This window comes from Tenrec ecaudatus, chromosome 9 (genome assembly GCF_050624435.1).
Source record: "Tenrec ecaudatus isolate mTenEca1 chromosome 9, mTenEca1.hap1, whole genome shotgun sequence".
Classification (NCBI taxonomy): domain Eukaryota; kingdom Metazoa; phylum Chordata; class Mammalia; order Afrosoricida; family Tenrecidae; genus Tenrec; species Tenrec ecaudatus.
This window is the reverse complement of record NC_134538.1, coordinates 118,221,702-118,246,630: the sequence shown is the minus strand read 5'-3', so window position 1 is coordinate 118,246,630 and position 24,929 is coordinate 118,221,702. Positions and strand designations below refer to the sequence as shown.

Here is a 24,929-nt window from a genome sequence, read left to right as displayed (position 1 = left end):
GGGAATTCTTGATTCAACAGACGTGAGATATAAGTTCAATGAAGTCAAATCCTACCTCAGTAATTAATTTTCTACATAATTTTAAAAGTTGAGCTTCCTTGTTGGCAAAATTGGGATAAAACAGCACCTCCCCCCCCCCATAGAGTTGTAGTGAAGCCTAAATGTTCTAAGAGCTAACTTCATATAAAATCCATAAGATAGCTCCTGAGTCATAGGTAGTGCCCAATGAATTTAATTAATACTAGTAATAATCTATTAATCTTTACTTTTACCACTCTAATAAATCACTTGAATCACATGCATTTTTATTATTTAATGTGAATTACTTTTTAATTCAGATAAATTAATTTTACATAAATTTCCCTGGAATTGATTGATCCCAAGTGGAGAACAACATTTAAGAGAAAACAGGCTTGTGTTTTGACAATAACCTCTCTAGGCAGACTCAGAATAAGTGGGTTTTTTTTTTGAGGAAATTAATAAATAATATGATAGACTACATCAAGTTCATTCAAATCTTTTGAGGAATGTAATTTAAGCAAGGGGTAGAGTTTGTTTCATTCTGAAAATTACCTTTAATCCAACTGAAGTTAAATGATAAATTAGAGACTTTAGGAGCATAAAATTAATAATGAGTTGAACACTAGGAAATATATCAATTTGCTATATTTTAATATTTATAAAAAATAATTATCACTAAGAAGATCTCTTACATGGAAAAATTAATGCAGCTTCAGCTGTAAAGAAAGCAAATAATTTTCCCAGCCCTAATCTCACTGGATTAACAACAACAGAATTCAATTATCTAGTATCTGAGGCACTGAGGCTGAGCCAGATCTAGTACTCAGTTATTCCCATTTATGAGCGTGTGTGTTGTACATTGTAATCCTGTAAAATGAATTGTGAACTACAAATAATTTGACACTCGTAATTGTATACAGTACTACCGTGGCTTTGTGTTCATGTTGAACTTTGCTCTGATACTTTCTCTTCCCATCAAACTACTTCAAAGAAAAGGCTTCCCTGCTGACTTCAGAGTTGATTCTGACTTGGTACAAGCTCCCCAGGATATGAGCCAAATTACAAATGGCTTCTTGTGACTCGGGAAAGTGTTTGCCATGCCGCACGCAAACGTTTTCACAGATGAGCTCTTTCACTCTGCTGCACCATATTTATTTTTCTTCATAACATTTAGTCAAGTAAAAGGAGCACATGGTTGGCTGAGAAATAGTTGGTCATCTGCAGCAGACCAAATACGGTGAAGAGCAATATCGGCAGGACTGCCCATAAAACCGTGACTCTGTTTTCCAAGAAAAATACGCCCCAGGCTCTTACAGATAGCATTTATCGAGCACTCACTTTATTTTAGGCAATTTATATAAGTTACCTTGTTTGTGAGAAATGCATTGCCTCGCAGATGCAGAAACGCAGGTCAGGAAAGGTTAATGATGTGTCCATAATTTATGGCCACGTCGGGATTCAAACACATGCCAGACCCACTCGGAAGCCTGTTTCATTTGGACTATCCCACTTGGCCCCTTAACACTTTTGTTTTAGAAATAATACTCTGGACCCTCGTGAGAAGTATATTTGTCTGAGGCTGAAACTGGTGTTTTCCTTTCTATGATCACTGTATACTTGCATGTGCTGCCACACAATAGATTAAGCATTTCTAATAATAACAGACAAAATGATCATTTTGTCTCTGAATTCTGAACCCAGATATAGGTTATATTTGAGACAGGTCAGGATTTTTAAAAGTTATATATATAACCCTAGGAAATAGCAACATTTAAAAAATACACATAAAAGAATGCATAACCCATTTCAGTCAGGAGAAGGTAGCAGGCGCTCAGAAGAAAGGAAGGAGTACTCATTCGAAGCACTGAGAATGCTTGTAGATGTTAAGGGCGCCCAACAGGAGGCTAGACCCTTGGAAGGACTGTTTTATTTTGGTTGGCTTCAAACACTGTAATAGTTGAGAATCTAGGATATACAAAATGTTGGCATATCTTGCTGTTTATATGTTCTGTTCTGATGGCTTTTTTAATAAACCGAGTTAGTCTTTCACTAATAGCTGGTAAATTCTAATATCAACATCAGAAGAATTTTCATGGTATACAGTTACTTTAAACAAGTAAACCATCTGATTAATATTGAAATGAACTTTTCTGAAATTGTACACTATATATTCCAAAACAATTTAATGAGAAGAAAATAAAAATGGATATATATATTTTTTTCCTTCATTTTCCTTTTACCTTTTTGGATGAAATTTTCATAGTTGTTATGGGAGCATCATTCTGAAAGATCAAAAAACACCATGTTAGTTTCTCAAATGACTGTTAAAAGTGCTCCACATTCATATGGCAATATCCGGGGGGTGTCCTTTGTTTGTATGTGCACATAAACCTTCAGCATTTGTGCAATGCAGAGACTGAGGATGGACCGGTTAGATGCGCTCTTCACAAGAGCAAGGTGGTAAGAATAGCATGTGGAACAATAGAGGCTTCTGTCCCCAAGTTGGCAGCTTCAACCAACCAGGGGTTCTTCTTGGAGAAAGAAGAGCTGGCTCCCATGGAAGTTGTCTCAGAGAGCCTGCCTAGGATCCCTCGCAGTCCTGTTGGCATAGTAGGTTACACATTGGGCTTCTAATTACAGGTCAGCAGTTCAAAACCACCAGCTTCTCTGAGGGAGAAATAGGAAGCTATTTACTCCCATATGGATTTACAGTGTCAGACACCCGCAGGGGAAGTTCTGCGTTTTCCATAGGGCCACTGTGAGTCGGAATGGACTTGCTGGCAGTGAGTTGTTGAGTCGGACTTGACTATGGTAGTGTGTTTACCAATAAAGGAGACTCAATGCCTCAGCATTCAGCTGCTAATGCAGAAGTTGGTGGTACTGATCCACTACTTGCTCCACTGGAAAAAGATGTGGTGGTCTGCTCTCATGTGTATTCCCTTTGAACCCTCTAGAGCCCATAAGGTCAGAGTTTTACTCTGTCTTACAGGGTCACTAAGTTGCAATCAACTATGTAGCAATGGGTTCAGGGAATTTTCAAGACATTGGAGTAAATCCAATATTTGAAAAGAAAATTTCTGAGGAGCAAAGATCCCCCTTTCCAGAAGTTTCTCTTTATATTTCTAAAGACAACATCTGGAAATTAACTAACGTGATACATCTTGATATGCTTATTTTGAATACAGAATTATTTCCACTATAAACGCAAGGGTACGCAGCATGATCAGACTCACAGAGAAGCATAACCATTTATTTACAACATCGGTTTAGTTTTACAGAAGATTGACTCTGGCCTCACAATGCTATTATCTGTGCCTTGATTTATAAAAGGTAACAACTGCTAACCCAGCATTATCAAAATACACTTCCCAGTAAATCGTTACTGGTGAATATGAATGGGTGGATAACTCTCACAATTCTGCATTTTTTCTTTCTTTAAATTAATTTCGTCTTGGAAGAAGTACAGTCAGAATGTTTCTTAGAAGTGAGGATGAGGACTTTGATTCAGTGTCTGTAACAGTGGGCTCAAGCAGCAACAGTTGTTAGGGTAACATGGGATTGGGTGGTCTTTTGCTTTATTAAACGTGATGGCTTTGGGGCAGGCTCAACTTAACGAACCAAAACCAACAGCGAGGTCTCTAACATTGCAAGGGTTTTGGATAAAGGAACTACAAGCCGTTGTCCCTACTGGGTTGCTATCTCGGCCGGGTGCTTAACGCTATTTCAAATATGAAAGACAAGACAAAACCCACTGCTACCGAGGCCATCTTGACATGTAGTGACCCTCCTGGACTGGACACAACTGCCCCTGTGGGTTTCTAAGGCTGTAACTCTTGACAGGAATAGAAAGCCTTCTCTTCCTTCGTGGAGCAGCTGGTGGTTTCTAACTGCTAACCTGGCTATTAGTAGCCAAATGAGTAACCACGACATCACTAGGGCTTCTATGTTTTATATATTAACCTCTCTTATTTCCTAAAACCATCATGGCTTCTCCTATGACTGAGTTGGGTAATCTTTCACTCAGACTTGTGGGATTCATAGCTGGAAACTTTAATGTCTCCATTATACGATTTCTTTCTTCCCCACCTTCTCCTCTTCTCTTCAATAATTCCATGTCGAAGTACTTGTCCAACTCAATCATGTCCTTACCTCTTAACTTGATATTTGCCTTGATCAATTATTTTCTTTTATTTATTTATTTAATTTATTTGATCAACTATTTTCTTTGAAGTTGTTCTAATACTTTGTGGCAATCAAGATAAGTGGGACAATTAGATGATCAACAAGAAAACCGTGTAATCAAAGTGGAGAAGAGAATATTGAAAATATTATATCTTTGAATATTGAGTTTACTGACTAAACACTAGAATTTTCTGAAATAGTAATCGTTTTTGAAAGTCATTCCACTCATAACTATGACAGTTAGCTTTTGTGTCAATTTGGTTAGGTCCGAGTTCACAGTGATGCCGGTTATGACACAGTAACACTCCATACTGTGCTGGGACTCAGCAAGCGATGCTATCGTGGGGCGGGCCACGAGCAGTAAACCGGTTGTAAGCAGATGAAGGATGCAACACCTTCACTCAGGTCACAGCCGGACGCAGTAAACGGAAGGGACGCTTCCTTAGGAGTGTGGGGAAACTGTCCTTCTCTTTTCTGGGTCTGGATCCTGAATCTTGCACACTGAACTCTGGGTTCACTGAGCCAAGGTTTGCCATATTGTCTGCTAATCCTGAGAGTCATCAGTGGTCTGTTGTCTGACCTGCCAAACCTTGGGTTCATTCACCCCTGCTGCCCCAGCCTGGCAGACTGGGCTTGGACTCACTGCCCTCCAGTCTGTCGTCTTCCAGCTGATCTTGGAATCATCAGTCCCAGAAGCTAAGTAAGGCAGGAGAAGCCTCCCGGCAAACAGCTGACCTGTGGTCTTGGAACAGGTTTGGAGTTGGAGCTTGCCTACTGCTTCAAATGTGTGTGTGTGTGTGTGTGTGTGTGTGTGTGTGTGTTTCACTGGCTTTTCTTCTCTGGCGAACCCAGATAAGGCAATAATTTCACATTTTAAAACATTCATATTCCATTTCAACAAGCAAATACCATCTGTTGAAGATTCATGGAGGTATATTTGAATAATTAAAATAAGAAAGCTCTCAAAATCAATTTTATTCAAAGTTATTTTTTACCTTCTGGTGTTACATGCACTTATAATCATGCTAAAAGTAAAGTACAAATACCTCTAGCATTCAATGGCAACTATGTTTGCCCATTCCCAAATTATGCTCTTTAAAAGTGTTAGAAACTCTGTCTACCTAACAACCTCTAGCTATTATACCTATAATTCAAATTAAATTGAATAAACCTGGACTTGTTTTAGAATAAGATTATGAAGAGAGCTTTAAAAGAAAATACTATTTCTTCACTCTATCAAAATGAAATGCCTGGTATTTGAGTTAAGTTGATTTTTCTGCAGTATATCAGTGTGACACTGAGCTGAGGGATTTGTTCAATTTAAATGTGTTATTTCTTTACGTGTCCATCACTGTATATCATATGCACTCAATTCTTTTTACCTCACCTCAGAAAATGTGACACAAACCCTAAGCTGCAGGCAGTAACTGCATTCGGTAAGTGTCTCATGGCTTAGCCAGATCAATCACTGGCACACGCATCAGTAAGAAAGTCAAAACTGTTTTAGTCTCTCTTGAGCGGACGGCCCCCACATGCACGGACGCTGTCTAATGTTTTCACGGAGCGCTTATTCTTGGTGATGATAACACTGACACAAGTCACACAACAGAATGTAAGTAGTTAGCACATGATCAGAATCACTCACGTTTCTCTAAAATCTTTCCATAACATACATGTTTGGATTTATGTCAAACTCACTTAATTAAACAATATTTCCTGGTTAAAAAAAAACCCTTTAGCATTAAAAATGAAGTGCTGCAATATGACATGTTTGCTATCTTAAAACTGCAGAACACTTTATATTACTTTTGCTGGCCAGTTATCTCTTTGGAATTGAATGTGGGAAAAAAATATATATATAGGGATTTTGGTTCATCCAGTGATACAATCAATTCCTTTACAAACCGAGCATGGAAAATGCACTTGAACTGGCTTTAGTGGGTACAATTAATACCCTAATCTCAAAGACTATATGCCAAAACTATCATAAAGAATTATGAACTTTAAGCAATGTATTGGGACATTTCCCAGAGCTCCTAAGCAGTTCTATTTGAGTCCTTTTTACATTTACTCACATTAATGTGTGTTAGAATTATCCAATAGTATTGCATCATAATCACTGAGAGGTTATCATGTCATTGTTCTGGTGGCCATGAGAATTCATGAGTCCATCTCTTCTGAGTCCACTTAACTCAGTGGACTAATTTATTAAGCGAGCAGTAGACTCCCCTCTGGTGTTCTAAAGTGCTATGTTCACTAATGAGAGATTGATCCTGATCTTTTATCCTCCTGGGACCATTGATTCTGAATTGGTTTAGTTGAAAGAGAGCAACAAGAATGCTTCTCTCCCACAGCTGACCGGGCTTTACTGTTCTTTCCAAGAACAGATCAAAGAAAGCATGTGGCCTGTGGTGGCCAGCACTGTCCCGACACAATCTCAGGTGCGTCAAGAAAAACCCTCTGCCCTGGGCAGGGAGAGTGCTGCACTGGACTCCCCTCAATGTGCCCTTTTGTTGTGTTGTGCTTTTCTTTTTCTTTCTTCCTAAATTCAAATTCAAGTACCAAGAGATGGATACAATGAATCTCAAGTTCACATAGAACATGGGATGCTGAGTGGAAAGGAGACATTTGTCTTATTTAACTACTGTGACATTTGAATTGATAGCAATAAACAAGATAAAACAAAGCAGTTTTTCTTGAAGTGCCGGAGTTAAAAATATGCGAGCGCTTATCTAACAATCAATTATGTGAAAGAATGTGGGTTTCAGCAGAGTATAATAAAAAGCTCGTCATGGCTAAATCTTCCAGACTTTGACTGTAAGAATTCATTTTCTAAAAATAATGACCAAAATTTTTCAAGTTAAAAAAGCAATTTTTCAAGTGCTGATGATGGCTAAAAAAATAAAAAGAATCCTTTTATGTTATGAAAACTTGAAATCATTTTTTAAAAACTACTTAAAATATTTGCTCTATATTTCTTATTTGATCTCTTGTTTGCTGCCATCAGAAACATATAACATTCACTTATTTGATCTTTTAGCAAATATTTATCCTCTCCGGTGGCCGTCTGATTAAAAACTCATCTATAGTACGTGTTCCAACCTGGAAAACTTGCAGTTCCTCCAGAATGAGTTCACTGCTGCCAGAGCTGTTCGTGGGCAGAACCACCACTTTCTGCACCGTGCCTCGATCTAAACAAAGCAAGAGAGCACCGATAAAGGTCATAGTACCTTGTCAAAGGGAAAAATGATAAAAGACTATAGAATTAGAAGTAAGAATATTAGTTATGCATTTACTTAGTCATCAAGAAGTTACTGTACATATTGAGCTATTGCTATTTGCAACTGATCGAATTTATACTAAACGCAAGTGCATAAATTGAGACCCGAAAGCACTCAAAGGGGATTAAAATGAACTGCTTATGCTTGGCGTATATTTAGTGTAGGCATAACAATGAGGGAAGAAAATAATATCCAACAGTTTATGAAGTCTAAAGTTCTAAAGATCAGTAAGATCCTTTTCTGGAACAAGTATACATACTTAAGTGATAATAACTAACTAAAATTTTACATGGTAGTTTGGACCTTAATCTCACAAAACATTATAAAGTGATATATTTATCATTTTAATGTTAAGACATAATTATTTAATGTGAAAAGGTTACCTTTCTGATTAGATACCATCACTCTAAAATGTGATATCTGACATAACTGTAGAGAGCGAATACACTGTGAAACATTTTGTTCACAATTGAAAATAATAGCTAAAGATGAAACATAGCTTTAATATGATTTTAGTATGGACATCTATTGACAGAATAAATTGGTTTTAATTATCTTGTTTGTCATTTGGCAATATAACACCCAAAGACTCAAACTCACCACTGTTAAGTCGATGTTATCTGTGAGCAGCTGTCTGTTTGATTTACTAGACTATGAATTATTATGGAAGCACACAGCCTCATCGTTTGCTCCTGGAACAGCTGGTGGTTTGAAACACTCACCTAGCACTTAGCAGTCCAATACTTACCCCAGAGCAAAACTTAGACAATCTCAAAACACGATGAATTTCAAAATTAAATAAACCAAAGAAATTTAAACAGAAATTCACTTATATTTTCCAATTATAAAGTGTCAAAAATAAATATCATAAAATTTAAAACTATGCAGCCTTTCAAAAGGAAATAACTCAAATGACCAACAAACATATGAATAAATATTCACAACTACTAGCTTTTTGAGAAACACAAATTCAAACAGTTACGAAATAGACCCTGACCTCAGAAATGTAAGTTACAAAAAAAAAAAGCAGAAAACAATAAAGGCTGGAGTGGGGCATGGAAACATGGGAACCCTGGTACACTGCGAGTGGGGCTGTCAAACTATGCAGCCAGTGTAGAAAGTGGCATCTCGCTTTCAAATATAATTGGGAAGAGAAATCACATGAGCCAACCACTGTGCTACTTTGTATGTACTCTACAGAAATATGGCACACCACACGAGCGGATATATGAACACCCATGTTCACGGTAGCGCTATTTGTGATCGAAGGAACATGAAAATAACGGAAATGCCTGTTGATGGGAGAACGGATAAAAAAACTTTGGAAAATACACACAAGGCAATACTACACGTACCTAAAGAGTAATAATGAAACTGGAAATCTTTCATGGCATGGAAGGATTTGGAGGACATTACGCTAAGTGAGGTTAGTCAATCACGAATGGTCAGATGTTATGAGATCACAGATAAAAAAATTAAAGAAAACCTTTTCATACCATAAGAAACAGACTCTGATGCTTTTCAGTGTTGGGAGGGGAATCGGGGACTGGAATTAATCCACCAGAGGGTGAAAGCCTGAGTGAGGGGATCGGCAAATCCTAAATGCGGGAGGTGAGTAAAAGGGGGAAGGAAAGGGACAGGAGAAGCCATGGAGTGAGTTGACAAGTTGTTTGGGTTGTTGAATGCAAAATGATGAGCTCATATGTAAACTCAAAATAAAAATTTGTGGGAAATCCCCATTATTTTAAGGCCATTTTCATGAAAATTTTGAATCTCCCTTATACAAGAAAAATGGTATTCTTGGCCAGATATGTAATTATAATTACTTTAGGATGTAAAAATTTCCAGGTTGATCCTTGTGATCAATTCCCCTTTCTCCCCCCCCCCCCCCACTCTCCCCTAATCCTCCTGGTATCTCTACTCTCCTTGTTGGCCCTGAGGGGTTCATCTATCCTGGATTCCTTGTGTTGTGGGCTCTTATCTGTAGCAGTGTGCATGTTCTGGTCTAATCTGATTTGTAAGGTAGAAATGAGGTCATGATAGTGGGAGGAGGAAGCACCAAAGAACTAGAGGAAAGTTGTATGTTTCATCGGTGCTATAATGCACCCTGACTGGCTCACCTCTTCTCTGTGACCCCTCTGTGAGGGGATGCCCAATGTCTACAGAAGGGCATTGGGTCTCCACTCTATGCCCCTCCCCCAATTCGCATCGAGTATGATTTTGTTCTGGGTCTTAGATACCTAATACCTGATCCCATCGACACCTCATGATCACACAGGCTTGTGTGCTTCTTCCATGTGGGTTTTGTTGCTTCTCAGCTTGATGACTGCTTGCTTATCTTCAAGCCTTTAAGACCCAGACACTATATCTTTTGATAACCGGGCACCATCAGCTTTCTTCACCACATTTGCTTATGCACCCGCTTTGTCTGCAGAGATCATGTCGGGAAGGTGAGCATCACGGAATGCCAGATTGTCAGAACAAAATGTTCTGGTTGAGGGAGCACTTGAGTCGAGGCCCAATGTCCATCTGCAACTTAATTCTTAACATATAGCTATGAGTACATAGTTCTATTCCCCTCTCGTTTTATAGATATATTTACATATGTACATGCCTGTATTTAGGCCTCTATAAATGTCTTTTGCCTCCTGGTTCTTTCCTCTATTTCTTTTTACTTTCCTCTTGTCCTACCATCATGCTCAGCTTTCATTTGGGTTTAGTAATTTCTCGCTGCTACACTGCCCTTGATGAAGCCCCACTAGGCATCCCACACCCGTCTTTCCATTGATTTTACTTCACTTGTTTTTCCTTTGTCCCTTAGTTTCGTGGCCCCTCCCCTTCCTGTCTCCCCCCTCCCCTTCTCTGGAATCACTCGGGAACTATTGGTCCTGTTCTTTTCATCTCCGAATTATTCATCCCGCCTCTTTTATCTAGACAGACATGCAGATACATTAATAAGGGCAAAAACCAGGCAAAGTCAAAGAAAACATCAAAGGAAGTCAAAACCAACAAAACAATAACAACAAAAACCAAAATAATAATAACACAAAGAAAGCCACTGACAAAAATGGAAAAGTCTATAAATAGTTCAAGGTCTGTTTGTTGGCCTTTACGACTGTTTTCCAGTCGAGTCTGATGTGGTGCCACACTCCAAAGTGACTTAGGTATAATAAGTTGTCTTGTTCAGTTACAATGCATTTTTACTGGAAATATTTTTAAAAGGAGGTGCAAAAAATATTTCCAGGCATAAAATGATGCTATGCTGCCAATCAAATGCTTAAAAGAAATAAATTAATATTTGGTAATGTGAATTTGAAGTAAATTGGTGAGTGACTAGGTTACTAAATGCATACTTATTCATCAAAATATATTTTTACTAAAATAATGAGCTGAATCACAAATTTAAAATTATTAATTTTTAAAGCATTACAATATATCTGAATTTATCATTTGAGAATATGTATTAGCATCAGTAGATATTATTACATTTAAAAAATCATTTGGAGAATTTTTAATAAAAAGCTAACTCCAATTGTACAAGACTTCATAACTTGTATTCATTTAGGTTGAACTGCCACAAATCTCAAATCTCAATCTCATTTCAATTGCACCAGTAAAAGTTACCCTGACATGAGAAATTCCATTTTATATGTAAAGTTTCTATTTTATGGACATATTTGAGAGACTCAAATAATTTCTAATAATAAATAAGCTCAATTTCGAGATGTTTCAAACTAAACAAAGAAGTGCACAAAACCTACTAAATTCAATTAAAATACCCAGGATGCTTACGAAAGAAACCAAGACATGAAGGTTTTGCTAGATCAGGCCCTAAATCTTGTGAGGATAGGAAGTAAGCACATGTAGAGGTGTCAAATCTCACATGGTAACTTAAAAATCATTTCTGACACCGTACTCAAAAACAATATAACAACTTTGAAAAGATACTAGCTCTGGGTATAAATCAGAATGCGTTGTCCTTTCTGTTTTACTTAGCAACTCCCTGAGAATCCATCCTCATAACAATCTGAGCTATTTTTCTTGGGGAATCAGGAATATAAGGAAAAATTGGAAGAATCAGTAAATAAATAAACTTTGGGGAATGTGGTACATCCACATGCCACAGTCCAAAATGGATAACTATGGTTGGGCGTATTCCCCACTTCTTTTCACAATTCATCACAGGGAGAAGAGGAAACTTCTAAGGGAATTAGAATGGAATACTAGGAAACCTAATCGAACAGCCACAACATGGCAACAGCTAGTGCAGGACGTGTGAGCATCTGTGTGCATGTGGTCCCCCGGAACATTTGCGAATGAATAAATGGGACCAGTGGACAAGTAAAGAATCAGAAGCAGGATGAAGGTCTAACACAGTCTTTGTTTCAATCATTGTATTATTGTTTTACAAAGAAGTCACAAGAGAGTCTTCAGTTTCCCTCTTGCAGCTTCTAAGTGTCGCCATCCATTCTTCATGACAGCAACCAACTCCTTCTTGAGTGGAGACTGTCCTGACAGTTCACTACAAAGGTAATAATAAACTTAAATTATGTTCTATCAAGTTTCACTCTTTGATTCAACTAGGAATTAAGTGTCTCAATGAGCTAGCCGCTACATCCCACTTGGGATGCAAAGAATCACGGGCATAGCAGACAAGCGTTCACAGGCTAGAATGTATGGTTTTGTGAGCATTATACACGTTTAGTCACTGAGAAATGTGCAGCCCAGATTGGCAATAAAACTCCTAAAGTATTGTTTACATAAAGCTGTCTCTGCACCCTTTACTTTGAAGATGGCAATATACTTGCCAAATGTGCTTCTTCTATAGAGAGATTGTGAGAATGGTATTCCTTGAATGTCTCTATGATAATAAATTGGTTTTATTATTCTGAAGAACTGAGATATTTTTTTCTTTGGGAAAAGCACCACGATTTAACAATGAAGCCATCGCCTCCTTTATTTCCCCTTAAGTGTCAGTTTGCTTATATGTAAAATGCAAACAATAATCATACCTTTTGTAGTGACTATCGTTCCTCCCAGGGTCACGTCCATGGGTGACCGCACAGGGGGACACTGTTATGAAACAATCCTCCCCTTAGACAGAGTCTGCTGGCTATGAAATGGCTTGTCTTTCTCCAGTGCCACTATGAGCCCTTCATCCTGTTACGTCTGTAATTTATACATAAGTGGCCATGGGGACCGGTCAGCTGTCCCTGCCCCTGCCTCCTCTGTGGAGACCAAACGGGGTCTCACTCGAGCTGAGATCAGGAGAGCATATCTTAAGGTGCTCAAGCCTTCCTTTATGCCATTTGCTATGACTACTTTCGAAAATAAACAAGATCGAGACAAACAGCACCAATATATGAGAAAATAATTTCCTAGCAATGTTTTCGCTGAAGTTTAGCTTTGCTTAAAGTGGGTAGCTGTCTTCACATCTTCCCCATTGCGCAGAGGGAGAAGAGGGAGGTTGAATTAGCTGAGCAAGGCTTCAGAGAACTGTCAACAAAAATTAAAGGAGTAATACCTGGAAAGGGCTTAGTCTGGCATCTGGCACACGATAAGCGGAAGGTATTTATTTTAGTTCTTGCTTGAACACATATTCAACTTTTGACCCCAGTGATGGCATTCATCTTTTCTGAACCTCACCTTTCTCAGCTCTGAATCAGAGTCCAATGGTGATGAACTGTCTCCCTGAAGGCATTGAGCAGATCAAGTGGATCGATCTTAGAAGTTACGTGCACCATTTAAACTTCTAGGCATGGATAAAGGAGCCCTGTTGGCACCTACAAAGTGCCTGGCTTGGCACCTACTAAGTGCCTGGCTGCTAACGGGAAGGCTGGTGATTGGCACATCCCCAAAGAACGTCCTGGGGATCTGCCCCGGTAAAGGTGATGGTCACGAACACTCTAGGAAAGTCCTCTTCTGGCACAGGACATCACTATGAGCTGAAATCAACCCACAGACACGCAACAACATGCCAAGATAAGATGTGCATGACAGTTCCGACAGTGGTTTTACTGAGCCTTTAGAGAAAATGGCCTGGGGGGGGGGTTACTCCTGCTGAATTATTTTCTTCTCTCTAGGGGGTCTTTTTCTTTCTAAGAGAAGCATGGAATCCTTTCTCCTTAAGCCTCTTAGTCTCCAAAGGCAGAGAGACTTGTCTGCAGTCCTAGCACTGCAAATGTTCGCTAGGAGCACTGGGGTGCGCTGGTGACGTGTCAGGTTGTGAAACTAAAGGTTAGTGGCTCCAGCTTTCCCAAGGGAGAAAGCTGTAGCAGTCTGGTGTGTCAAGGTGAAAAGCCTTGGAATCCGTGATGGATTCTACTCCGTCCTCCGAAGTCATGATGCAGCAACGGGTCTGAGTTGAGACAGCTAACACTTAACAACCCAGAGAGGCTCAGCTGGTGCTGTGACTGAGGCAGCAGGCTGCTAATCACAGGTCAAATCCACCAGCTTTGCTGAGGGAAGGAAATGAGACTCTGCTCCTGCAAAGATTTGTCTACTGGTAGCCCTAAATACAGTTACTCTGAGTGGGAACAGACGCAATGTTATTAATATATATGTATCTATCTATATAACTAATTTTCCCACATGCAAAATTAGAAATAATCCTTCATTTTTGAGAAATTTCCTCATCTGAACATTAATGTATCTTATGGTCACTAATTAGCCTACTTTACTCACCATATTTTAAATATAGAGGAGGCAGTCATGCATTCCTTTTCAAAATCAGTGAAACTGAACTAGAAGAAACATCTGTCCATGCACTTGTCTGTCAGTTTTTCCTACGATGGTGGCTTGTGTGCCGCTTTCAGGCTACAGATGATGAACGGGCTGTCCCCGTCACGGCAATTACCCTCTGGGAACCGTGTGGATCGCAGCTGGACAGGGTCAATGACCGACCACCTCGATCAGAGCAGTGGACCATTGTAGGAAGTGGTGGCAGGAGATGAGCCGCTCAGGTTAGAAGCCACTCAAATATATGAATGAGGAAGAGCTGTCTTCCCGGGTCACTGTCCATCATAATGACATGATGGAGGAAAGCCATTGGGAGTAAAGTATTCAGGGCCATTTTTTGCTGATGAGGAATGACTCCAACGGAGAAGACACAGTTACAAAAATCTATTAATAATTAGAACTTGCAATGTACAAAGTATCAATCTAGGAAATTTGAAGTTGTCAAAATGAAAAGGACCAATCAAGATTGATATCCTAAACTTTAGTTAGCTGGAATGGACTGGTATTGACCAATTTGAATCTGAACATCCTATGATTTACTCTTCCAGGAATGGAATCACATTCATTGTCAAAAAGATATGTCAAGGTCAATTTTGAAGTACAACGCTGTCTGAGATAGCACATCAGCTATCCATCTACTGTGGATATCTAGTCAATAGAACTATTCATCAAATTTATGCATGAAACGCTAAATATAGCGATTTGGGAATTGAATAATTTTGCCAACATTTTCTATCAGAAATGGATAAAGTTGGAATCAAGATGCATCGATAATTATTGATTTGATTGCAAAACTGGAACCAAAAAGGGAAGGAACTGTAGTTGGAAAACATGGCCTTTATGATAGGAGGAAACGTGGAGATCACATGATAGGATTTTGAATGACCAGCCACTCCTTCATCACCAATATCTTTTTTCGCTGGGTGAAATACACAGACACCGAAGTGACTACATCATCTGTGGGTAGAAACTAAGTAGAAATTCAATGTCAGCAGCTAAAAGCAGACCAGAGGCTGATTGAAGAAGAGACTGGTAATTACTCATGTGTAAGTTCAGGTTCCAACTGAAGAAAATGGAAACAAGTCCACGAGAGTCAAAATAAGCTCTGGAGTATACTCCACCTGAATTCTGAGAACATCTCAAGGACAGATTTGATGCCTTGAACATCAAGGACAGCAGACCTGAAGCCGTGGGATGGTATGAAGAACATCATGCACGAGGAAAGCAAAGGGTCATTGAAAAGGAACGAAAGGAGAGAGAAAAGTAGGTGTCAGGAGAAACCATGAAGCGTGTTCTTGATTGCAGAGGACTGAGGCAAAGGAAAAGAGGATGAAAGCCTTCAGCAGGAATTACTATGCAGTGTCAGAAGTCCAAAATCTTCACACCTGGAACAGTAAGTAACATCATGGTAAATGGAGAAAAGAGCGAAGCTGGTAAGGATTTGTCTTGCTTAATCTACTGTCAACACTGATCTAGCAGCAGTCATGGAATTAAAGGCTACCTTGCTTTGAGGAAATCTGCTGCACGTGACCTCTAACGTGTTGAAAAGGAGGAGGTTACTCTGATGACCATGTCTCAGTTTCACAAACGCTAAAATGGACCGAATGACTCTAGTTTAATTGTGTTGCCATAAGGCTGTAATGAGATAATTGAGATAGTTAAGTTTATTGTGCCAACATGGCTGACTAACACATGTGGGGTTAATTCAAGGGTGTAGACATAAATGGCTTGGTGAGCCTCGCCTTTCTAGTTCTCAGTTCTCTTGTTTTGTGATGGTCGGTCCAGGGTGCAGCTGCCTTAGCCAGTTCCCTGCTTCAGCTGGCAAGGCTCTCTTCCTGCAAGACATCCCCAAGAAGAATTCACATGGACCTACCCCAATGCGGCCCTGGGTGCTGGAGCAGCCGTGTGGAGAACCCTGCCAGTGATGAGATGCTTACACACTCACTGATTCAGTTTTCCTCCTGCAGTTGCATCATTGTGTGTGTTTTGTTAAATGGAGGAGGACTTTGTAGACTGGTGTCAGACATATGCGCTAATGTTGGATTTATGGGCTTAGGCAGCACTGGGTTGGGATGCTTTCTTAATGTACACTTACCCTTTACATAAAACTCTCTCATATACATATGAATTTCTGTGGATTTGTTTCCCAAGTTTGCCCAGACTAACACAATAATTAATGCAGTTCTCGATGCATACGGACCTAAAGGAAATGATATGAATTCTTGAAGGGATTCATTATGTTCCAAATCTGTTTATCAGCTGTCTTCTAGTGCATCTATTTTCCAAGTCATGCACCTACAGTACACTGTAGACACATTGTTGCACCCTTTCAATTCTCTCAAATCAATGTACCAACAGTAGGTAATTTCCTTCTAAATATCTCTTGAATCTGATAATCCCTCTCAATGTCCATTTTGAGTTTGGATTATTTCTTGTCTTTACCATGCAAAAAGTATCTGAACTAGTTGCTTTTCCTTGTCTTTACTGAATCTTCTACATCACTGCTAGGAGGATCTATCTAAAATATGCTCAGATCACAGTAGCAGGCACACTGATTCTCAGTGAGTCACATCCTTGCATAACTAATATTATATAACAAAGTTGGGTTGTTAATCCCATTATTGCTGTGTTTCTCTGTGTGTGTGTGTACTCATGCCAAGTCTTAGCCTACTAAAAGGAAAGACTCAATGCTTAGAATCTCAAGGATGGAGAAGATTCATGATTTCAGCTACCAGAGAAAATAGCCCCGTGCCAGGAGACTACAAGTAGCCACTAGATCCACTAGATGAGAACGCTAGTCCTACAACTGCAAGGGGCTGGATTTAATCCACAAACCCATGGGTTTAGAAGTAGACACGGAGAGACAGAACAGAAGCCTATTCTGTACGGTGACTGCATCTTGTGAAAACCTGAGCAGAATGTCCAGTCATGCCATCATCCAGAGGCATTCTCTGAAGCTGTGTGCAGTTTTAAGCCATTCTTTTTAGGGGATGTGGGAAAATAGGGGGGTGTGTGTGTCAGAGGAAGTAATTTATTATGCAGCAATAGAAAATTATCTAAAACTTATTACAAGAAGCCAATCCTTTCTCTGAGACCTACATCTGTATTTTAAAACTAAACACACGCTTTCTAGAAATGGCTTATCCTGCTTTTCTGAGATATTATTTTGGTTCGCTTATCTCCTTCAAGTTCTTCTTAGTTTTCAATAGAATATGCAATGATTACTTATATTCCTCCCAGTAGAATATAATTTCACAAGAACAGTAATTTCAGTTTAGTTTTTTGGGTACATTGGTATATTCCAAACCCCACTGAGCGATTGGTACATAATAGATGCTCAATAAATATCTGTTAAACTGTGTTGACTTGCTTCCCTTATTGATCCATGAACTTAGTGGTCCATGGACTCCTTGAAGGAAAGAGCTATCGCTAGTCTTCTTTGTATGCCATATGTTTTAGAAAGCAAAGGATTCAATAAATGTTTCCATGAAGGAAAATAATGACAGATTTGTGATATATCATTATGTCACTCTGTCCATTTGAGAAAGAATCATGGAAAATAAACTTTTTTTTCATTAATTAGTGTGGGCTTTTAATAGTTTTAAAACATCATAATTTACTATTTATTATTCTAATTATTCTTAAGAGAAACATCAAAAATACTTTTAGTGTAGTCTTGCAATTAAGCTAGATTTATGAAGTTAGTTGTGTTCCATTTTTATTGCTGTGTAACAAATTATCATCACTTCATACTTTAAACAAGAATAAGTTACTAGCTCACAGTTATGCAAGTCAAAATGCAACATGAATTTCACTGGGCTAAATTCAGGGTACCAGCAGAACTCTACTCTCTTTTGGATTCTGTAGGAAAAAGCCATCCCCGTACCTTTCTCAGTTTTTATAAACCAATTGCATTCCTGAGCCTATGTCCCTCTCCTGCTAACTGGAAATCCGGAATATAATATGTCTCCGATCTTCAAGGGTTGTGTGTCTTTCTAACTGACTGCAGTTGGAACTATTCTCTGCTTTTAAACACTTGGTTGGGTCCACCTAGAAATCCTAGGAAACCTCGCTATTCCAGTCTTTACACCTAATTCCATCTGCAAAGCATATGCATCATGTAAGGGGACATATTCATAGGTTCCAGGACTTTTTATGCAGGTAGAGAGGGCATTGGGGAGGGGGTAGAGGAGTGGGCATTATTCCCCGGAAAGGGAAAATAAGTGAACCACTCAGTAATGTGAAGCCTGCCTGACTCTCGTACCCCCGGCTACCCCACGCACTCTAGTTTCAGTGCTAGTTAGTTTGCACCCATTTACACTACACTTCTTATTTCAGAGTTAAACACTCTTTCCATCTTTCAGAATTTGAACTCGTTCCAGATAAATAAAAATTCTTGAAAAGCTGGCCTTCCGTACAGCAGCCCCATCACAAGTGAGAGCACTAGTCCTCGTTCTGGAGCCTCCGCAGTGAGGGCCTGGCAGGCTGGGCAGTAAGCTACGGTTCTCCTCTCTCAAACCAAGGCCGCCAAGTCAGCCTCAGAAGCCCTTGGCAGCACATCCAGAACACGAACATATGGTGGCTCTTTATTCTCCAAAGCAGACAAAAGACCTCATAAGCTTATGCTTTCAAAGTAGAAAATTTTCCTACACACATTTATAGTTGAAGGGTTGACATCTGATTGCAGTTGGTTTAATGTCACCTGAGGAGTGCCCAAGACTGCATAGTAATTGCGGGACCCATACAGAGCAAATCCATTTGCGCCCCACATCTGGATGACACACAGTCTATCTCCTTGCTCTATCACAATGCTATCTGAAATCCTCCAAATTGGCCCACGCTTCTATATAGATTATTATAAACTGAGTCTTCATGATGTAAACAGAGGCTTCTTAATGCTATTTGTGTGCGCTTTGCTGAGTGCATGACGAGGACTTTTCACAGTAGATTAATCTCCACTTTAAAATAAGCTGAATCCTAAGATTGATGGACGCAATCACTTCCGCTCCATTTCTGCATCTCTCTCTATCTCGTATGGAACAGCCTTTCCCCCTTCCCTGCAGACCCTCAATTGGTCAAAGGTTAAATTCTAGCCCAGTCATTGTGCAAAATATTAGCCTCTTCCAAAGTTTGTACTCCAAGTCTCCTGCATTAAGATCCATTTTAATCACATAAAAAAACCAGCAGATGAGTGGATTAAAGTGAGTGACATCATTCAAATAAAGTAGTGACAATGCTGCTTTCACTGTAAGCAGCTCCCCAATAGTAGGAGCTCTGACATAGTGGGTTTACAGTCTGGTGGTAGCATTTACTAAATAGCTATGCAATTGCCATCTCCCAGAAGCATCGTTTGAACAGTACCTGCCGAAGACGACATTGAGTGATGTGCTATTCTAGGTACTATGGACCTAGACAAACATTCTTGCCCCATGGCGCTGGCCTTTTCATAATTACCCAAACCAAACACATTGCCATCAAGTCAATGCCAGCTCGTAGCAACCAGTGGGACAGGGTAGAATCTCCCCTGTGAGTTTCCAAGACTGTAACTCATTGCAGGAGGCTAAAGTCCTGTCTTTCGCCTGATTCTCCTAATTGTTCTTAGAATGGTTTAGAGGATTGAATGAGATTATGTATATAACATTCCTAGCACAAGGTAAGCCCTGTAAATAAATTGAAGGAACATCACTATACAGTAATAAAATATTTTGGAAGCCTGAAGAAATGCTGTCATTTGTACAGTAAGTAGGGCACCAAGTCAGCAAACTGGCAACCCTACAATTTATGTATTCATTACGTAAGAGACTTCGCGTTATCTTTCAAGGTGGGCTCTCCACTCCGGTGCACAGTTACAGTCTTGAAAACTGCAAGGGGCAGTTAGTTCTACCCCTTGGAGCTGAGGGGAGTCGGCATAGACTCCACTGCAGTGAGTTTGGTTGGGGTTTGGATACATGTGTGACTCTGAAGAATACATGAAGGAAAATAGTTCAGCAATTAGTGATGTCTTTCTTACGTAATTATCTTTGAGAGGTCAAATTTAAGTGTGAACACATTCATCTCTGAATTATCCATCACTGGGTGTTTTATATATGGGTATTTTCACTTGCTTGGCTTCACACATTTCTCTCTTTGGACTCTTCTGCATGACCACGTAACTATCAAACCATGATTTATCCTCTTCCTCCTGTCATTTCAGCCATGATCCCACTCTGCTCCAATAACATTTCCTGCTGTGACAATCCCTGCAGACTCTGGTAAACTCTGCAAGGTTTTGAAATTCTACTTGGGAAGGCAGTGAACCACAATTTTATTAAAGCCCAGTGACTGACAAAGATATTTGTTGCTGAGTGCTAAGGAAGGGGGACGGCTAGACATTCTCCTTCGAGTGACACACACAGCTTCCCACTGACAGCAGCTACTTCTGAACTCAAATGCACTGCTCTAGCTATCAAATTTTACTTGGGGTATTTTAGGACATTCTTGAAAATAAAAATGCCTGTCTCTGCAGTTCATTAAGAGTGTGTCATTCCCAGAGCTGTAACTGCCAGAACTGGGTAGTTACCATGAAGGCAGCTGTCCTGGAACATTGCAGGCAAGGAGTTTAAGGCGCTAGTCCCATATGTAGCACACACTTCAAAACTCCCCACTTTCAAAGGACTCTCTGGAGCCAACTTCCCAACTTCTGGTTCCTCCAGTTGCAGAAGCGAAAAGTAAGTGAATTTTCACAGGCCACTGAAAATATTAACCCTATATTTTTAAAAAATCAAAATGTTATTAAATCATCCTAAATCATGACAGCTATTTTCAGTAATCCTTGCTTACTCCTTCTTCAAAACTCACACAGCATCTTGGTTTCTATAGAGTGATAAACATATTAATTTCACAGATTGTCTGACCCTGACCCAGAAATTTAAATATTTTCATAACTGCAGGAGCAAAAGGAAAACAGGCAACATTTCTTCGCTGTGCAATCTCGCCTCCTTTGAACAGATGCTCTGGAGATAAGCAGCAGGTGGCAGCATTAAAATACACATGCTAATCCCATGAAAACCTTGCCTGCTGTTTTACCATCATCCTGAAGTTTAAAACAAAAGAAAACAATGTGTCACATCAAAAATACCCTCAGCTCTAATATTTAGAACTAAAACCATCCAACAACACTATGGCAACACATTAAAAATTAGCATCAAATAAAACAAAACATAAAGCTTTTTATTTTTCCCATGTTGTGATCCTTTCTAGGAAAAGTGATTGCAAGAAAGAGGCTGTAAATAGTACTACAGTAAGCTTTGTTCCCAGTATAAATTTTAATGAAATATCGCACATTTTAAAATTCAAGATAAAAGGACATATATTTATTTAGAGAGGGCTTCCAACTCTGGACATCTTTATGGATTAGATGGCTTCATCTTCTTCCCACAGAGGGGCTGATGAATTTGAACCACTGACCTTGTGGTTAGAGTCAAATACTTAACCCACTCTGTCAGCAGGGCTCCTAACATTTCTGAATTCCTGTATTATACCCACATCATAGAAGACAGCTTCTTCACAAAGTCTTGGCTGTTCTAAAATTGCAGAATTATTAAGCAAAGCAGACCTCACAGGTGTTTTTGTTTTGTTTTGAAAAAGGCTTAATAATAATTATTTACTCTTGGGGTTTATCTAGGCTCTATAGCAACAGCTCATCTTTACCAGTAAACTGACAGGTGTGACAGGGTTCTAGTAAAGTTTTATTAATACATATAAATTTGATTTTTAAAATAATTTTCAATCATAACAAAATACTCTTAAAAAACAATCCATAGCAGATGGACACTGGGCTTCTACTCAAGTCCTCCCTCAATGCAAAAACACTTTGTTCTGATAGCTTGCCATTCAGGGATGTTCACCTTCCTGACATGATCGCTGAAGATAAAATGGGTGCATAAGGAAATGTGGCGAAATAAGCTGATGGTGCCTGGATATCAAAAGATATAGTGTCTGGGGTCTTAATAGCTTGAAGATAAATAAGTGGCCATCTAGCTGAGAAGCAACAAAGCCCACATGGAAGAATCCCACCACCTGTGTGATCATGGGGTGTCCATAGGATCAGGTATCAGGCATCAAAGATGCAGAACAAAAAATCATATCATTGTGAATGAGGGGGAGGGCGAAGTGGAGACCAAATCCCATCTGTTGACAATTGGCCATCCCCTTAGAGATGGGCCACAAGGAAGAGATAAGCCAGTTAGAGGGCAGTATAGCACCAATGAAAAACACAACTTTCATGTAGTTCTTTAATGCTTCCTCAACCCCACTATCATCAATCCAATACTGCCTTACAAATCTGGCTAGGTCAGAGCATGTACATCGGTACAGATAAGAATTCTCAACACAGGGAATCTAGGACAGCTAAACCCCTCGGGACCAATAATGAAAGTAGCGATATCAGGAGGGGAAAGGGAACGTGCAGGAAGAAAATGGGAACTGATCACAATGATCGACATATAACCCCCCCTTCCAGGGGTATGGACAACAGAAAAGTGAGTGAAGGGACACAGCAGTCAGTGTAAAGACATGAAAATAACAGTTATAAATTATCAAGGATTCATGAGGGAGGGAGGGAGGAAGGGGGTGGGGGGCAGAAATGAGCTGATACCATGGGCTCCAGTAGAATGAAAATGTTTGGAAATGATAATGGCAACATATCTACAAATGTGTTTGACACATTGTATGTATGTATGGATTGTGATAAAAGCTGAAAGAGTCCCCAATAAAATGACTTTAAAAAAAGAAAACAATCAAACAAACAAAAGCAATCGGCCTCTTGAGTTCCGGAGTAGAATTGTTACCCGGGATCATCTAGACTGCAGTCTTTATGGAATCTCTTTATCGGGACTTTCTCCCATTATGCAGCTGGGGAGTGGTTAAACCAGGAGCTTTTAGGCTGTTAATTATAAAACAGTTACTCCACCTAAGAATTTCTCAAGCCCAAACATTAGCATATAAACTGTAAGTGATAAAGATCACATCTTTTTCACTGCATATATTAGCGTACAAAATAATTTCTATCAGGCTCATGAGAATGAAAGGGCAGAATCTCAATGAATCAATTACCGCTAGAGTAGTGCATCGTATTTGGCAAATTGTAACAGTTCCCAGGCAGTGAGCCTACAGAACTACCACTCATAATATTGAAGGTGAAACAGCTACGAGATACCCTATTGGTGTTCCAATGTTCCAACGGAAGCACCAAACAACTTTTCCCTATGGCATCTTCTTTGACAACTCCATTCTTCACGGAATTCCCTGAAACTTCCCATGATGGGACAGAAGCAGTGGATGCCACAAGACAAGCATTAACATTGTGGCAAAAAGTTTAGTATCCAGCATACAAGAAATGCCCTATAGTTCCCTGGAACATTAAGATACACAAGCTAAGAAATCATGGGAACCATGACTTGTGATTCTCCCATAGGCCATTTCCAGAATGGCTCTTTTATTCACTTGTAGTAGTAAACAAACCCAGCAGAATTCCCCTGAAGAAATGTCATCAGCCATCCAAAAACTGCTTGGACAAGAGATATTTTATATTGATAATATGGTTGAGAGAGTTTCAAGTAAACTTAAAAGCCCTGGCTTCAACTAAACTGCAGCACAGTTCGATAGAGCAATGGGATACAGCTCCGGGGAGACATGGCTTCCCGTCACCTCAGAGAGATGCCCGTGGCCGAGCCACCACCACAGCATGCCCTGCTCGGTGAGGACAGGCTCTCAGGGACCCATGGGGCTTTGTAAGCAATTGCTAGTGGAATTTCCCATGACAATTGAGAACATATGTCTAAATGTTGGCTTTGAAAAGAACACGGGTGTTTAAATAGCAATATGAAAACTCTGGGTAACGGTGTCAGAAACATATGTGGTTAAAAAACAAAACTGAAGGATATGCAAAAGCACGATTGTCATTGCCCTCTCTATGAAGAAACTGGGGGCACTGCTTCTGAAGCCTTCTTCAGAATCTCACCCATGAAATATCTGTGTCTTACACAGAGTTCCATGAGGAAACAACCTCATGGTGGCATCAAAGTCTCCCATTGACAAGCTTCAAAGACTACAAAAAAATAAAACCATCTCTTTGGCTAGTGTAATACATTAAGGAGATAGCGGCTCTAAATTATGACCTCACATCAGGAAAAACACCCATTTTTGAAAGGCAAATCCTACAATGGATGATTGAAGCCAAAAGTAATTTATACTCATGCATAATGAGATTACATCTTTGCAGATCAAAGCATCGAGATAAAGTTTTCCATTCATTTAATTAAATATTTAGCAAAAACAATAGTGAGGATTTGCAATTCATCTTTACAAGTTTGCATTGAGCTTACGTAATTACTTAGAAATTATATATATCAGACGGAGCTAGAACCTGGGAAGAATGAGAAGCTGAAGTGAAATTATTATCAAAGGCTCTTCCGTCCCTAGTCTTTGCAATTCCAAGTGAATGAGTGAGAACTCGCAAATAAGCTATACAGGACTCTATCTTAGGCTTTGGTCAATGTTGCCATTCTGCTGGGTATAAATCTGAGCCATCTCAGAGACAAGAACACAGAATCCCACAGTTACCAAGCGAGAAGAGCCACCTGTGGATGTGCGAGATTCCCAGCTTGAAGCTGTGGTGGCAGCAAAAGTGCCTTTGGCCACACTATTGAGACCAAGAAAGGCAGCCAC

The 24,929-nt window shown here is 39.6% G+C and overlaps 1 protein-coding gene across 3 annotated transcripts in view; it reads right to left on the bottom strand.

Annotated features, from left to right (window-relative positions):
- SEMA3C (semaphorin 3C) overlaps positions 1-24,929 on the bottom strand; it is a 200,543-nt gene that overhangs the window by 19,102 nt on the left and 156,512 nt on the right. For all 3 annotated transcript variants that reach the window (XM_075558481.1, XM_075558480.1, XM_075558482.1), the window contains 2 exons: positions 7,306-7,394; positions 2,262-2,303 (listed from right to left, as the gene is read on the bottom strand). In XM_075558481.1, coding sequence (XP_075414596.1) covers positions 2,262-2,303; positions 7,306-7,394 — 131 coding nt within the window. The remainder of the gene's footprint in view (positions 1-2,261; positions 2,304-7,305; positions 7,395-24,929) is intronic.